This window comes from Symphalangus syndactylus, chromosome 17, assembly GCF_028878055.3.
Source record: "Symphalangus syndactylus isolate Jambi chromosome 17, NHGRI_mSymSyn1-v2.1_pri, whole genome shotgun sequence".
Taxonomy (NCBI): Eukaryota; Metazoa; Chordata; class Mammalia; order Primates; family Hylobatidae; genus Symphalangus; species Symphalangus syndactylus.
In genome coordinates, this window is record NC_072439.2 from 35,339,340 (window position 1) to 35,355,850 (window position 16,511).

Genomic DNA, 16,511 nt, shown 5'->3' on the forward strand with positions numbered 1-16,511 from the left:
ACAGCCAGCTTGGCGCGGGCCTGGGGCTTGCTCTCACGCGCCCCCCGCCTCCAACTCCCGGGAGTGGGCGGAGGAGACCCTGGTGCCTGGATAGTGCTTCTTTACTGGTCTTTCGGGGCGCCTCGGGGTTCGGACGCCGAGGACACTGGCTGCCACAGGCAGGAAGAAAGCCCTGCGTGGGGTTGGTGCCCAAACCGACTGATCCCGGCTCCCCCCGCAACAAAATCCTACGCAGCCTTTTGCCGCAGGGTGTGTGTGTTGCTCCGCGCAGGGAGCCCAGAGAGGCCTCCCAGCCCCTCAGTGCGATCGCGAGAACGAACAGAAGGCCGGGGCCGGGCGCCTGGGCTCCGGGAATGGCGAGTACAGAGGGCTGGGGGCTTGCAGGCGGCGGGCAGGCGCAGGAGCGCTTGGAGCCTGCTCCAGCTCTCACCCCGAGGCCGGCGGGCGAGCAAATTAACAGAATTCCCGGTATAAACTTTTAAAAATAATATCAGTTTTATTAAATATTCGAGAACGGACCCAGAGGTTGGATTTATACAGAAGGGTAACACGAAGGGATTGATTTATTTATTTTCTCCTACTGGCTAAACAAACTTCATTCACTTTTTTTTTCTCTTTTTGTAATTTTCCCTCTTTTTTTTTCCTTTTTGAAATTGGACAGGAACACTGACGGTGCTAAACATAAATATAAATACAGAGACCACAAATACAGCTAAAAATATTCACACAGAAACGGTCACAGTTTGTAAAATGCCATAATGACCCCCAGGATTCTTTAAATACGATTTGCCTGGGCTGGGCATTTGCTGGGGCAGAGGGGCTGGGCAGGGACTGCGGGGAGGCCCTGGGGGTTGGTGTGGGGCCAAGGCGCGCCCTCCTTGGGCCTCCGGCCCTCCCTGGTTGCCAGGCCGGGCCCTGAGTCCCTGGAGCAGAGGCCCCAGGCCCAGGAGCCGGCTCTCGGCACGGGGGGCGGGGGTGGGGGCGTCGAGGGATTGGGGGGAGCCAAGTCCTCACTTGGAGGGCAATCTGTAGAGTCTGAGTTCAGGGTCCAAGCCCCCAAGGCCTGGACGGGGAAAGGGGCCTGCAGACAAGCCGAGAACTAGCTAGCAAGGGAGCGAGGAAGAGGAGGCGCGTGGTGAAAGAGAGTTGTGCGGTGAGGGAGGGGGTCCAGAGCTGACTTTCAGGTCCACGTTTGACTCCCTAATTTTGTTTTAGGGAATCAAAACACATCAGTTGTGCCAGTGATAAATACAGAGTGTGTGATTAGGGGAGAGTTGGGGGGGAGCGAGGGATAGAGGGAGAGAGGTGGCAGGGACAGTCCTGGTCACTCTTTCTGCTTCTCCTCTTCTGTTTCTTCCCGCTTTTCCTCTTTTCCGCCCAGGCTGTCGGCGGTGGCCCCTCCGCCGCCCCCCGAGAGAGTGGACGTGAGATTAGATTCCTTTTTCCACTTCATCCGGCGGTTCTGGAACCAGATTTTGATCTGTCGCTCGGTCAGGCAAAGCGCGTTGGCGATCTCGATGCGCCGGCGCCGCGTTAGGTAGCGATTGAAGTGAAATTCCTTCTCCAGTTCCAGGGTCTGGTACCGCGAGTAGATCTGGCGGCCGCGCCTCCGGTCCGCTCCGTAGCCGACCCCTAAAGATCCGGGCACAAAACACACTAAAAGCAATCAGCAAGGCGTCCTCTGCAGACTGTTTTGCCTAGCAAAGTCCTGACCCTCCCAACCTGGCCAGCAGCTCACAGCCCCCTTAGGGCTCTAGCCTTCTCCCTTTTGCCCTGCCCCACCCCCACTGGAGGTACAGCGAGGACCCCAACTTCATTCAGACCTCCCATAAGGTGGGACCTGTGTGTCCCAAAGAAAGGTGTGTGGGGTGTGCGGGGTGGGTGGGGGGGGCGGGGCAAAAGGCAAACAGAAAGCTGCAAGTCTAAAAGAAGATTTTTGAAAAATCCCAGATAATGGGGATGAGGGCCCCCTTTCTCAAGGACTGGGCTCCCCCATCTCCCCAAGCATCCTAGTACCTTGGAAACTTCTCCCCACTTCTCTGCCTCTCCTCTCGCCCTCCCTTCTCCTCAGACTGACTCGACTTTGGGGGGCTCCCCTATCTTCTGCTCCCTCCCCTCATCCCCTGCCCTGTTCCTGCCCCCTCAGCTCGCCTTGGAGCCCTCCAATCCGTCAGGGGCCAAGGGGGCCAGGCCCCTGCAAGCGAGCGAGAGGCGAGCTGAGGGGGCAGAAGAGGGGGCCCTGTCTCGGCGAGGAGACGAGCGTGATTGTTTTTATGGGGCCATAAAAAACTCTCTCCGCCCGTTCTTCTAGGGAAGCCGATCATAAAGCCAGTTCAGTTTATTTAATTTATATCTCGGAGCTGTAAAACTCACCACTGTGCGAATTCATTCGCTGCATCCAGGGGTAAATCTGGATACTGGCTTTCTGGTCCTGGGGCGCAGTCCTGCCCTGCTCAGAACTAAAATCCTGAGCGATTGAGGTCTGTGTGTTATGTCCTAAGGTGTTTTGTCTGCAGTTTGAGAGCATGTCTTTCTCCTGGTAAAAGGAATTAGATCCATAGTCATACGGCCCCCGGCTGGAACTGAACACGACATTCTCCTGTGGCGAATAAAAGGGAGTCGAGTAGATCCGGTTCTGGGCAACGGCCGCTCCATAGGTCGAGAAATGCCTCACTGGATCATAGGCGGTGGAATTGAGGGCGACGTTGGGGAGGACGTCCTGGCCCCCGGCGAGGTGGCAGGATAAGGAAGGGTTAGTGAAGTAGGAATTCATCCCTTTGCCTTTACCTGGTCGGCTATGATTTCTTTAATATTTATTTCTGTCTCCAGTTTGTACTCGGAACTAGATGGTTATAGGGACGGCTCCAATCCAGGACAGACAAAATGACAAAGTCAGCTGACCCCCTCCCAGCCAATCGCAAGCCAGATGTCAAGAAGGGCGAAAAAAATCGCTTCTGCTTCTGTTGATTCCCTAGTTGAGACTAAGTGTGTGCTTTGAAAGTAAGACTTGAATTTCTTTTAAAAATATATATGTAAAGGAACTGGTTTGGTGGTGAAGGAGGGGTGCATGTCCCTGAGCAGGGCCTTGGAACTCAGGGAAGGAGAGCTGTACTACCAGGAAATCTCTCAGCCCCAGCTAACTTTGCTGTGCTGTGGCCAGAGCCAGGGCTAGAGAAACCCCTGTATTTTCAATCTGGTTTCATCTTTTATATCTGCCCCCTTCTAAAATTACATCCTGATTTCTCCATGGGAGGAACTCCCTCCCAGCACAGGAGGGAGTCCCCAGAAATCCTGCAGGAAATCCCGGTTTGACACTCCATGGAGTGAGTCCCTCACTAAACTAGTATTTTTTTCTCTAATAATTAAAAAAAAATCAAAAGTAGAAAGAAATTTCATAAAACCTGTAAACCTGTTCCCCTGAGTAAGTAGAGTGTGGCTGAGAGTCTTGAATGTAGTAGGGATGTGGGGAACAACTAGGTCTAAAGGGGCAAGACTTCAGGGTACAGTGGCAGAGCTGAAGTAGGCAAATGGGCCACGCATCTGCTCTCCTTTGCCTCCTGGCTCCCTTCTGCCTCCTCCTCAGGACCCCTCTTTTGGGAAAACTCTCCCAGCATTTTTGCCTAAAAGGGAAAATTTATAAAAATACAATAGAAAAAGGAGAAAAAGAAGTAAAATGTAGGGAGGTGGCACCGGAGGGGGAGAGACAGAGAGAAAGAGAGAGAGAGCAAGGAAGAACGAAAACTCTGAGAATCTTTCTAGAGACATCAACTCCTGTTTATGTTGGTGAGAATTTATGATTTGGAGCCAGTGAGGGCCGGTGGGGTAATTCACATAAGATCCAGCCAGAAAGAGAAGGCTGGTGGGGCTCTGATGGACAGTTAGCTTCCTGCAGGCTCAAGCTCCTGCCTTGGTCAGAAGCCCCCCTGCCCCCTCCAGACTCAGGGCACCGCCAGTGGAGGCGCCCCTGGACCTGAGCTATGAGGCTTGGAGACTTCAGAAAGGGGTTCTAAGGAGCTCTCGCCCAAGTGCCAGTCACCCCTGGTGGGGATGGGCCTCTCAGCAGCCTCAACCCCCATTTTATTCCCCCATCTTGGGGCTAAAAAAGGGGAAAAGACGGTTATGAAAAGGCAGCTGAATCTGAGGGTTGTGAGGGAGACGCAGTGGGCGAACTGAAACAGCGGAAAGTATGCAGATGGGGGTTTTCTCCTGATTAGTCCAAACTTAATTTGATATCGTGATATAGGCTGAAAATGCTTTGAGTTGACGAAGAGGGGTGGTGGGGAGTGTGCAGGGAGCAGTGAAAGCTCATATTTCCCCCCCACCACCACCATTTTTGGGTGGGTTGGGGGGGAAAGCTGGCTATAACAAGAACCCGGATGTCGCTGGATTTTATGATCTTTTCCTTCTGTGTAACAAAGCGGAGTAATCAATGGGTAGCAATAAAGCCATAAACGGGACTATGCTGAGAAAAAACTCGTTTATTCATCTCCTGTAACGTTAAGGTTTCCCTGGAGTGTCGCTAGGGGGGAAAAATAAAGTTTCGAACCCAAAAGCAGACAGTGTGCAGGAGCTGGTGGAGACAACATGTTAGTTAATACATGAACCTCGTTAGGCGGCTGAAGAGTCTTCCTGCCAGACAATTTGCGTTGGTTTAAAAAATACAGCCCCAATCCTCCAGAAAGGACAGAAATTTGTCGGTATTTGGAAGGGAAGGGGAAAGACTCCTATAATTATAAAGGTTCCTCCTTCTAGATCACACTTTCTTCTCCCCAAGGAAATGAAGGGGAAAGGGTAGAGGAGGATTTTTAAATTAAGAAAAAAAATTTTAGATGAGTTATCTCATTTTGGGGTGACTTGGCAGGTACACAAACATAGACACCAATGTGAGTTGCTTTTTGCCCTAGAATCCAGCTGTCCTCGAATTCATGGCATGCCTGAGCAGAGGTTTCCAACAGCTGGCTGAGGCTTCAGGCCCCCTGGAGGGCAAGAGGTGGGGGAGATACAACAAGGCAGGAGTACTCTGGGGGCTGAGCTAGGGAACAAGTCAGTGCACCCCTGGACACAAGTAGCCTCTCTCAGAGTTCCCAGCCTCCTTTTTGCCCTGAGGGTAGTGGTGTAACAAGTAGAAGAGGCCGGAAGACAGAGTAACTCCATCTCTCCCTCCAATTTCAGAGAAAGAGAGATTGCTAGAGGGATAAATCATGTCAGTGATATTTCCTTCAAGATATTACATTGTTGCAATGTACAACAAATTGAATGATGGAAGATAGGATGTCTTAATGAGGTTTCGCTTTCAATGAGTGTTGATTTTCTATGTATTTAAACATCTCTTTTATGTCTGGGTGGGGGAGGGAAGGACCTTGGACGACAAAAGGGGCTTCTGGGGCAGCATGGACTACAGCCCCCAGCAAGGATGCCTAGGTTTCCTTGAGGCCCTCCTCAACCATGTCTGGAGAGGAAAGGGGCCCCAAAGTTGGGGAGATTCTCTATTAGGGCCTAAAGTCAGTGGGCTCAGGGAGGTTGGCGACCTGAGAAGCAGAATGTGAGCCTCAGCCCCGGAAAGTTAAGTGTTTTATGACGTCCCTAAACAGAGGGCAGAGACTGAAAGGTCTCGCCGATTTATAATGAACAGAAACCAGCTGCTGGGTGAAAAAGGCAGAAATGCTGGAAGGGGGAGAGAGGGGGAAACAGAAATACAAATAAATTCCTCCACTGCTTAAAGACTTTTGGCAAAATTAATTTTCAACACACTCCCCCCCATTACCTTTCATTCCTGAGGAAAGAAGCCCTCTGCTTTCTCTTAGATCTTTAATTATGCAGCTGAAATTTGCTGAAAGGATTCGATCCAAGGGGGGAGAGCAGGTCAGATGAGCCCGATCTTCCCTACATTGGGTTATATTTTCTTTTTCCCATTTCATGTTAATTTTATTTTTTTGGCAAAAGAAGGCTGTCTATAGGGGGAAAGCTGGGACTTAGATTTTTCTAAATATATTTATATTTTCCTGTTAAATTTGTCTGAAAACAATTATGGAAACTCATCAGCAGAAGCAAGAACAGATGTTTTATTAAAACTGCAGTTGTGCTCTGTAAATATGCACAAGTCTTGGGAAGGAGGGGAGAGAACTTGTTCTTTGTTTCTATAAAACGAGCCTAGAGAAATCAGAGAACACTACCCCCAACCCCATCAGGCTTGCAGGTCTCCTTGCTGCTGCTCTGGCCCCTTGGCCTCCCGAATCAGGCATTCGGAAGGGGCTTGGTGTCAAGAGCAGATTTTCACTTTCAGAGAAGCTTTAATTAGTGGATTCAAAAACAGAATTCAAAAAACACAGAAAAAGAATACAAGGGAAAAGTTGCCACTTGCTTCTCCAATCCTCTCCAATGCAAAACACATGCTTTTGATAGCGCTAATTATAGGAGAGAAATTTACTGCCTGCGCCTTGGACCTGTGTGGGGTGCAGTCACTGGCCTGAAGTCCCCAAGGATGAGGGTGGCATTGCAGCCTGGGCACTTGGGGATTTCCCTAGGCAAGTTAAATGCTACCACTCCAACCTTACTCCCCTTTAGGCCAGGCAAAGGCTGGAGGCCTGTGAGCTCTGAACTGGGGAAAGGGTGGGTGGGACTGGACCCAGCCTGAAGAAGTTCGTGGGCAGGCCTCACCTTGCTGGCTCTTGCTTTCCACTCAGCTCTGGGAAATATATTAATTTCTTGGGGAGGGATATTTGAAGTGAGCGGGATGAGATCTGGAATTTTTATTTGGGGGCAATATTTTCCAGAGGTCCTCCTTAATTGTGTTATCCCTGTCTCCTTACTCTCCCCAGATCCCCTAACTCTGCGCGGATGTTTGTAACTCACCAACCCTCGCACACAGACACACATACTCCATTCCTGGCTGCCGCGCGGCAACTACAGCTCGGTGCCTCCGGAGGCTGCTTAGGCACCCAAGCACTGGAGCCTCAGGACTCAGTGCTCAGCCTCAGCGCTTGGCCTGGGTGCTCAGCTGCCTGGACGCGACCGCAGCTGCCCGACCCTGCCCCCACCACCCCCAATTCTCACTTTTCTGCGCAAGGGAAGAACGGTTGCCCCGCTGGCCCCTTTTGTGCCACTGGGCGAGGGCTAAAATCCCTCTTACGGAGAAAGCCGAGTTTCAGTAATTGCTCAGCTCCCCTCACAATCACACTATTTGGTTAAGGCTTTGCTGTTCTGGAGCGACTGCTCAGTTGGCCCCATTGGTCTATGATTAGACTTTTTAATTTAGAAATTAAAAAATAAATTCTACTCCAAATGCCTGGTGTTTTGTGTATAAATAAGCTCCTTTGATCTCCATGGAACTCCTAGTCAAAGGATCAGATCGCAAAGAGAGCCTCCTGGTCTGCCAGAGAACCTGAATGCAGGGAATGCTGTTTAAGAACAGCAAAGCATGGCTCACCTAAGGGGCTTCCAGTTTCCAATAGATATGATGGGGGAAGCTGTCTGAGCACATACCTGCCCCCCCTACACACACCGCATTCCAAAAAGGAACACTCCTCCTTTCAAAGTTTAGGCATGGAGAGAAGTGAAATTTGACACACCTAATACGGAAATGGATCCCATTTGGGGGTGCTAATATTTTGGGGACAGGGCCCGGGCTGACCAGTTGAAGGGAGCTGGGGATCAGCAGGGAGGAGGAAAGGAGGAAGAGGCCAGATTGGGCATGAGAACTGCCCCCAAACACCTCCGAGGCCTGTGCTGGTGACTCCTCTTTTGAGCTAAGAGGTTGAGAGGCTACCCGAGCTGCTTTTGCTTTATTGCAATTAAACAGAGAAGAAAGGTATATGGAGGGGCTCTGCTAATTCATGTCACATTTCCTCTCCCCCCTCTTTTTTTCCAGATTTCTGCCTGACCTTTCCTTACCAGCACTTCACTTATTGCTGCTACCATCAGCAGATACAAACTCTCACATCGGCATTTGTTTGGCTTTCAATTCACTTCTCTGACTTACGGTTAAAACGTAAAATAGGTCCCAAACATCTCTACCCCATCACACTCAGCCCTGAGCCCCCTTCCAGCTCCATCTGGAAAAAATCATTTCTGGCTTTTTGGGGCTGGTGCCCAAGCCTCCCACCTCTATTCCAAGCAGCTGAGTATTAGCTGAGGAGGGGGCTTGGGGAGCGCCTGGGGACACAGGTCTCTGTGAGCTGGGAATGGGGAGAGAGCTTAGACGCTTAGGGACACTTGAGGGGGGCAAAGCAAGTGGCCCTGCTTGACCAGGAGAAAAATTAAAATGCAGAATATCCAGAATATTTTCAGCCCCCAGAATAGGGCCTCAAGAGGATGTCACATGAGGAAGAAGCCACAATAGGGGGTGTGCTGCTCTGCGCTGGGTCAAAGGATCCCCAGCCTCCTGGCTTCTTCTATACCCCTCCACATGAAGCACTGCTTGGACCCATTTGAGAGGTTCATGGGAATTATAAAATTCAAGAACTCGGTATTATGACATCACAGTGAGTTATCATATAGAAATTGTAAATGTCCTACCAGTTATACATGGCAGGAGTTTTGTGTGTGGGTTCCCGCCCTCCCTTTATGTTTTTTCCTTTCCCCCTCTTTCTCCCCCTGTCTAACTTCTCCTGCTTGAAAATCAAATGTTGTTATGTTCTGGAACAATACACCAACAATAAAACAGCATCCTCATTTCCCTATAAATAATTTTATCCTTTATTGTTTGCAGATCTGAAAGAACCATTTAATCTATGCTGGCAAAAAGAGAGAGAGAGTCTGGGAGGGGAAAATTAATTTCAGAAATGAGAATATTACTTACTTCGATGATACTCTTTTAAATTTAATAGCCAGGAGCAAAATTAAAGGCCAAAAGCCAACTATCTGACTCTACACCTGGCGGGATTGGAGACATATAGGATCTTTAGCAAAGGGGCAATTTAATTTTGTAGGATTTGCTTAAATTCACTGCAATTTTGGGGGGCTGAGGAGAGGGAGTGTGGGAGGAGAATGACATGCTATATCTAGCTTTATGAATCCACCAGCATTACCATGATTTAAAACCCAACAACCTGTGTCTCAGGGAAACTCCTGCAGAAAGGAGTGGGGTAGTGGGGGACGGGGTTGATGGGGGTGGGCTCAACTTTCTCAATGAGTGTGGCCCCCTTAACCAAGTGGTCACTAAGGGAAGGAAGAAAAGCCTAGGCAAGGGAAGGGCTGCTCAGAAGTCTCTCCACCACAGGGACACCCAGAGGTTTATGGTGTCCCCATAATTCCCCTGACGCTATAAACAGCTGCCCTGTTTTAAGACTATTTCTGCTTCCTTCCCTCCAAAAGGGAGAATGCAGGAGCCTGTGAGGGCAGGAGGGGGTTGCTGGAAAGGGGAGGGAGTTCGGGGATAGCGCTGCACTTTGTTCTCCTGGGCGAGTTCGCTGGTTTGGCGGGTTTCTGACGCAGGGTGGCAGCAGACAAAACAAGTAAACAACTCACAGACACAATAAACAGGAGCGGCTGCGGCGCCGTGGCAGAGGCCATGGGCTGGGCGAGGGGCACAATCCTGGGGTAATGTCACCCCAGTGCCTGGGGTGACCAAGGCCCAGAAAGCCTAAGGATGCCCTCCGTGAAGGGCAGGAGGAAGGTGGAAGAAAGCTACATACCTCTTGGTGTAGTCTGTCTGGACAAGAGTCTTGGGAGGAACCCGATCACCTAGAGAGAGTAGCGGAAAACCCCTCCAGCCCCGATCTGGTCCCTTTTATGGGGTTTTCCACTGACATTGATATTTCCCCTCTGCTCTATCTTTTTGTGTCTCTGGAAGGGAAAAAGGCTGGGAAAGGAGGCCCATCAATTCTCAGCCTCGGTAGCCCATACTCAGTGCTCCAGGCCACAGGCGGCCGGCCCAGCGTCCTCTCCCGTGCTGCCCAGACCAGCTGTCTCCCTGACCAGGTCTTGCCCCGGCTCAGATAGCGAAGAGGATTAAAACGCAGTTCATCCAGTAACCAGATCTGGTTATTTGGGGGACCTTAGAGAACTCCCAATCTGCCACCACGGATGCAAATCGGGCTGGGGCGGGTGAGCGGCCGGCTGGGGCAAGCAGGGGGAGAAACAGATACTCACTGCATCCCTACCCCTTCTGGCTTGCCTTTTCCATAAGCTTCTCCAAGCACCCTGGCCAGCAGCCGCCCCAGATCACTGTCCAGAGGCCACCTTATTAACCACTCTGATCCCTTCATCGCTCCAGTGAGGCTTCCAGCGCCAGGTCCCTGACTACTCAGAACTGCTTGCAGCTCCACCATACCCGTGAAAAGAATCCCGCAGAACTCAATTTCAAGACAACTGGTCTCCCTCGTAAAATACTTTCTAAGTTGGGAGAGTTTGCCAGGAGGTGTGGAGAGAAAGCAGAAGGTATTTAGTACTTCCCAGTCCAGCTGCTCGGGCAACAAAAGCAATAAGGTCTGAGAAAGCCTTTATGGCATCCATTGGTTACTGGAACCCGCATACTCCGATTCCAGTGCGCACATATTTCCAGCAGAGCATGCACAGAGGGCCTGCTCAGTGCACCCTGTGCCTCCATGAGCCCACTTTCATCTAGTGAGGACTAACAAAATTTTGCATGCACATAAAATGGTGTTTGAGCAAATATAGGCATGGTAATATACAATTAACCACCAAGGAAATACGAGTCTGTATGTATTCATGCATAAGCCTGAGTCTGTACATTTAAGCCTGTATATAATAAATATATAACACTCCCAAGCCTAGTTTCAGAACACAGCCAACCCAACAAGGTCGCCTTCTCCAAACAAGGTTGCATTCTGTCGGGATCACAACTGTCAGACCAGGGAGAGAAAGGGTTTGTTCTGCCCAATTCTCCTTAGCTAGGAACCAGCACATGAAATACAGCGGATGGCAGGGCTGACAAAGCCCCTTGTAAGGGGGCACGCAAGTCTAAGGGTGCCCAAAGAGTGGGCTCAGAGGGGGAGGCTCCAAGGAATGTTGCCAGGCCCTGACCCACAGATTCAGTGTCTCTGTCCCGGGTGTACAGAGTCCTTGAGCCAGATTCTATTCTCAGCCACCCTGGCTATTATTAGATAATCACAGAAGGGCTCTCCTGCAGTAAGGACCACGTCAGCAGGGAATGTGGCCTGCAAGGTGGCTGAGAGTTGCCACTGGTGGGTCCTCTTGTGCTTCTGTTTGAATGCCAGAGAGGGAGAGAAAGAAGGAGAAGGGAAAGAAAATCGAAAGTAACTGGGAAGCAGAGTTGGTGCTGGAGTCCACTGGGGTCCAGTTTATCCCTTGGCCAGAGTGGAAAATGAAAACAGAGGGCCGGTCGCTGCTGCTATGCCTCTGCTTGCCTCTGTCTTCTAAGGATGATGGGTCTGGGGTGAAGGGCATAGGATGGGGGTGGGGGAGCTGCAGGGCTGTAGCCAGGAAGGGACAGAAAATCAATTAAAATATTATATAAAGACACCTCAGGATGGTGCTGTTAAGCGGCCAACCTCGAACTCTAGCACCCCCAAATCTCGCTGTGGGCACACTCAGTGAGGTCGTTCTAGGATTAAGAGAAATACCCCAGCCTCGCCCAGGCCCGCCCCTCGGGTGGGAGGGGGCCCTTCTAATATTCCAGGTGAATCTCCACTGGCCTGCATGGCTTCTCTGGAAGAGATTTTCTTTCGGGGGCGGACAAAGGACACTTGTGTTCCCCCCCATCAGCGGCCATCCACAGGGGCGGGGGCTGACAAAATGCAGGCGAAAGAGAGAAATAGAGGCCTCACCGGTCGGCGATTCCCACATTACGCCAGGAGAAAGGCTCCCTTTTTCGGGCCTCTCGGGGCCCCTCCTGTGTCCCACCGCACTCCCTTTGCCCTTTTCAGGTCCCACAGACTCCGGGTTCCGGCCTGCCGCAGGCTGGATCCTCGGGGCGTCAGCCCCTGGGCCGTGCCTGAGCGGCGGGAGAGCGCGCGGCAGCCGGAGCAGGCGGCGGGCTGGGCCCATTTGGGGAGAGCCAAGCGCTTTTCTCGATCGTAAACAAGGAACGCGAAATTAGCCCCTCGTCAGACGCCTCTGCCGACACACAAGTCCTACTGTGGGGGGGAGGGTGGGGTGGGGGAGGGGGAGAGAAAATGCCATTTCTTCCCGCTGGAGAATACCTCAGAGGCCTTTATGTTGGCTGCGAAAGGGGAATTTTGGGGGGGCAGAAAAGGAAGGGAAGGGGGTTGTGGGGGGAGGGGAGATAAAATTAACCGTCAGCTCTGGCCCAAGCGGTTTGATCTGAATGCAAACTGTATTTTTAAAAATTTGATAAAAACAGGTTTCTTCCCCCTCCCCCGCCCCCCCTCCCCACAGACGACGGGTCAGGGTTTAAACAGGAAATCGTGGAGCGATCCCCTCCCCCACTGGGACTTGGCGCAGAATCCCAGTCGCGCCTCTGGGCGAGGGTGGGGGTAGGGGGGGTGTCTTGGCTTAGATTGAAGGTGTGTCTGGCCCCCAGGCTCTCTCGGGCCTCGTCTGGAATATGCTCCCCCACACCTCCGAGTGTGTCTGCCTGGGTGTGTAGGCGTTTGCGTGTACGTCGCCGTTTATAAACAGAAATTCACACTTACAGGGGCCGCCTCGGAGCCTCGGACCCAGGCCGGGGAGCAGGGCGGGGTCATATATCAAACTGCAACACATTCAGGGCCACGTACATTTGGAAGAAATTAAGCCACTGTGTTATGAAACCATATGCGTCGGGTTAAGACTATACAACAGGCCATTAGCACCAATTATTAGAGAGATCCCGAGTGCCCAGGACCCTCCAGCCGCCCCAGCCTGACGCCCCTACCCCGTAAGCCAGTAGCCCCCGGAATCCTCACTGCCTCCACAGTACCTAGCAGACTCTGCCAGGAGGACTGGGCCTGTCCCCGCCCAACCTAGGGCCTTCCCCATTCCCACCTCCGCCCCAGGCGAGGCAGGTCCTAGCCCAGAGCTGCCATGCGTGGCGAGCGGGCATCCCGGTCCAGTGGGCATCCCGGCTGGGATGGCCGCGGTTGGGGTGAGGGGTGCCGGACCTGGGAAGGGAAAGCCGGTAGGCCTCTTTTCTCCTAGCACAAGATGGCTTTTGAGTACGGCATCCCCCACCCCCACCCTACAACCTCCACCCTCCACCCAACGCAGGGCACCTCCCACCCTTCCATCCGCCCGAGTGGGGGCGGGAGCAGGGGGTGGGCAGACGCTCTCCTCTCGGCTGACGCGCACCAGCCACCAGCCTCCCCTCTAATTGCCAATTAACAGGCCCGCCCAGCCGCCTAGCTGCTCCCGCTTCCTGCTCGGCGGCCCGGCCCTGGGCCCACACTGCGCATGTGTGAGCTCTAGCAGTCGCGCTCTCTGGGAGGGAGGGGGCTGCCAGACAGGGAGGGGACGCTGGAAAGTTTGTTTGGGGGTTGGGGGGCTGACTTTGCTTAGGGGGCAATGGGCACAGCCTCTAGGTTCTCTCTCCTGCCTGGAGCTTGAGCTTCCAGGTCCCCTCCGACCCAGTTCCATTAGCCAAGAGGCCGAAGATCTATAATAAGCAGGTACTGACACAGTGGGCAGCAGAGAGCTGGCGCCCTAGACCGCCGGCTTGAGCCCCACAGGTGCTGTTCCCTTGCCTCCCCACCCCCAACTTGGCACACAGTGACATCAGGACAACACAATCGCCCCGCTACCAGTTACCAGTATTCCAGTTTAACCCCATTTCTCTCCCCCCTCCAATTTTCCTCCCCATAATTAACTACGCGCCCACCCTCTCGCCAGCCCCCTCTTCTCCCTAACCAAGACAAGCCGCTGCTGTCCTTATCTTGAAACCGCCACCCAGCTACGGACCATTAGTTACATATTTGAACCAATAAGGAAACACTTACCGAGCGCTGCTGTCACTCTCCCTCTCTCCCTCTCTCTCTGCCTCTCTCTCTCCCACTCTGTCTTTCTCGTCTTCCCTCATTTTGTGCCGCCGCCGAGCCTGTCTCAGCTCCACACACACACATATACTTTATATAAATTCAAAAATAAAAATAATTATAATCATCCAAAAGCCAAACAAAATTAAGGAGAGTTGCAAGAAGGGGGCAGGAGGAAGAGCCTGGGAGAGGGGAGGGGCGGAGGCATCTGCAGCTCCCTAGCTCAACTCCTGCTCCTGCATTCCTCCTGCCCCTTGGGGGCCAGAGGGTCGGGAAGGAAGAGAGAGATGCCCTCAACTTCTGTCTCTCCCCTCCCATCCCCACCCTCCCCAGCTGCCCCCAGCTTCCGCAACTCCACCTGGGAGGAAAAAAAATTAAATGGGGGAAAAATAATTATTAATCAGATTAATTAAAAAAATACTGCTAATGAAGGGAGCGCCCAGCGCAGGTTTCCCTGGCAATGGTTAGGCTCGTACAGGGAGGACTGTTCTGCGGAGCGCTCGGAACGGACAAACCACAATAAAAAGTTCACGTTCATGGATGGAATCCACATGACTTCTTGTGGCCAATCCAACTTGTGAGTCGATCGTAAACTTTTATTACTCAGCTGTAAATTTTCTGCAAACAACCGGGAATGCGATGCATTTGTGTAGCGTGTGCAAATGGGCGCCGCGGTCGCCATGTTTACCCAATTCTCTCATAGAGGGAGCATCCCCGGACCCCCACCCCACTCCTACCCCCCCCAACGCCCACTCCCCACGGGCCAGGCTGCTGCAGGCGAGCGCAGAAAGAGCTGAGGGCGGACGCCCAGACGAAAGAAAGCTTCAAGCACTGAGGGTCAGTTGCCTCTCCTGGCTTGCCGAGTTTTAAATATTGTCCTTAATAAATGCGGGCATTAAGGTTGGATCAGGGGGAATTCAAAGCTTTGCAAAGATTTGTGGCCTTGAGGCAGTGATGGTAGGTGAATTGCAGGGATTGAAAGGGTGCCTCCCTACCCCCCCCCTTTTTTTTTTTAGTAAGAGAACAACATCCCCTCTATGGAGTACCCCTGAAAGCCCCTACTCCACCCTAGACAGGAACAGTAGTCGAAGACCACTGGCAGCCACCCAACCAAACCTGACCTGGAGTGGTCTGAAGAACCTAGGGGACTAGACCTACCCTGGGCAAGCCTGCAGTGCAGCAGGAGAGGTGAGAATTGGGGGCAACTTCTAGGACCCTCAAAACGACCCTCATCCCCGGAGTCCCTTTCTTAGAGAGAATGACATTTTCCCCCAAGACCATCCCTAATTTCCTTTCCCAGTTCAAATGGTGGCTTATTTGAAATCTTTTTACAATTAAAAATAAAATTAAAGCCCCAAGATCTTGGTCTCTACTTCCTTTTTGCGGGGAGGGGTGCAAGGCAGTAAGCCTTTTGGATCGTGTCAGATTGCCCACACCCCCCTGCCTTTCTCAGAAAAATTTCCTGATTCAATGTCTGGGCAGCTGGGATGTACTACCGAGGCCTGAAAAAATAACCTTTTACTGCCCTGAATTCCACCTTCTGTGCTAAAATTTCGAGCAGCCTGTTTTTCCAGACCCCTAATTTTGAAGGTGAGTCCAGAATAAATTCCCCCATAGAGACTATTTGCCGGGGGAGGGGTTGCAGCCAGGTCACTCTCCCCACGGGCTCGAGATTTGAAGGCCGGCAGCTTTCCACTTGGTCCCGCATCAAGCTGGCATGGGAATCTCAATGGCTGGGTGCCTCAACCCTGACCAAGAGGGGATACCTCATGCTTTCCCCAAACTTCCCCCATAGTAAGCAAAGCAGTTCCCTAGGCCGGATGCAGGGAACTCGTTTCTTTTTACAAACCCACCCATAAATTTTATAACACGTAGTTAAAAATTACGACAAGGAAGCGCTGGCCCAGCTTTTCACAATGGGCAGCAGGGAGAATGGGACGGCGCTGCGGGCAGTTCACCGGAAATTTTACTTCTAGACTGTGGCACAACCTGTCCTGAGTTCTCCCTGATTGGGACGGGGTAACTTTCCCAGTCAGCAGGCAGTCATTAGGGCATCTTATCTGGGGAAGATAAGACTGGGGAGACCAAACCACTCGCCTATCCAAGGGCCCCTCAAGGAGCCCTTCAGGACGCTCACTACCTCTCTCACCCACCCCCAGATCTCTTGCAGGTCCGCACCTTCCTTGACTGATGCAATGAGGGAGTGGGGAGGAAAAAAAATTTAATCCAGAGAAACGAATTTGCCCCCCAACTTAATAGCTGCATTATTCCACCTCTACGGTTGTGATTAGAATAATAAATTCAAGGAGCAATGAGCGAGATGCTTCAACTCAGCATTTTGAAAGATACTATTTTTCACAAATCACAAATGGCTTTCGGAAGCCACTTTGATTGGCTAATAAAAAAGTAAAGAATGGGAGAGAAAGTCCTATCTGCAGCAGCCGAATGGTCCCCATTCCGGTAATGGGACGGCGGGAGCATTTGGGAGGACGCGATTCTAAAGAGAGCGCATCCCGCTCACAATTACGTTCCCCCATAAAACGGGTTTTTACCTCCATTTCTTTCCAAACGAGAAAACAGAGGCGGTGGGCAGGAGGGGTGGGGGAGCGGGTACTGCATGAG

At 52.0% G+C, this 16,511-nt stretch overlaps 1 protein-coding gene across 2 annotated transcripts; it reads right to left on the reverse strand.

The window, feature by feature from the left end:
* Window positions 1–471: 471 nt before the first annotated feature.
* Window positions 472–14,382, reverse strand: HOXC6 (homeobox C6). Of its 2 annotated transcripts, XM_055248397.2 has the most exons (3): window positions 13,854–14,382; window positions 2,374–2,719; window positions 472–1,632 (listed from the first exon to the last, which is right to left on the reverse strand). In XM_055248397.2, exons 2-3 carry the CDS (start codon window positions 2,525–2,527, stop codon window positions 1,325–1,327), a joined length of 462 nt encoding a protein of 153 aa, XP_055104372.1. In that variant the 5' UTR covers window positions 2,528–2,719; window positions 13,854–14,382; the 3' UTR covers window positions 472–1,324. The 2 variants fall into 2 exon arrangements, with proteins under 2 accessions (XP_055104372.1, XP_055104371.1); XM_055248396.2 differs by lacking the exon at window positions 13,854–14,382 and having other exon boundaries at window positions 2,374–2,854.
* Window positions 14,383–16,511: the final 2,129 nt, after the last annotated feature.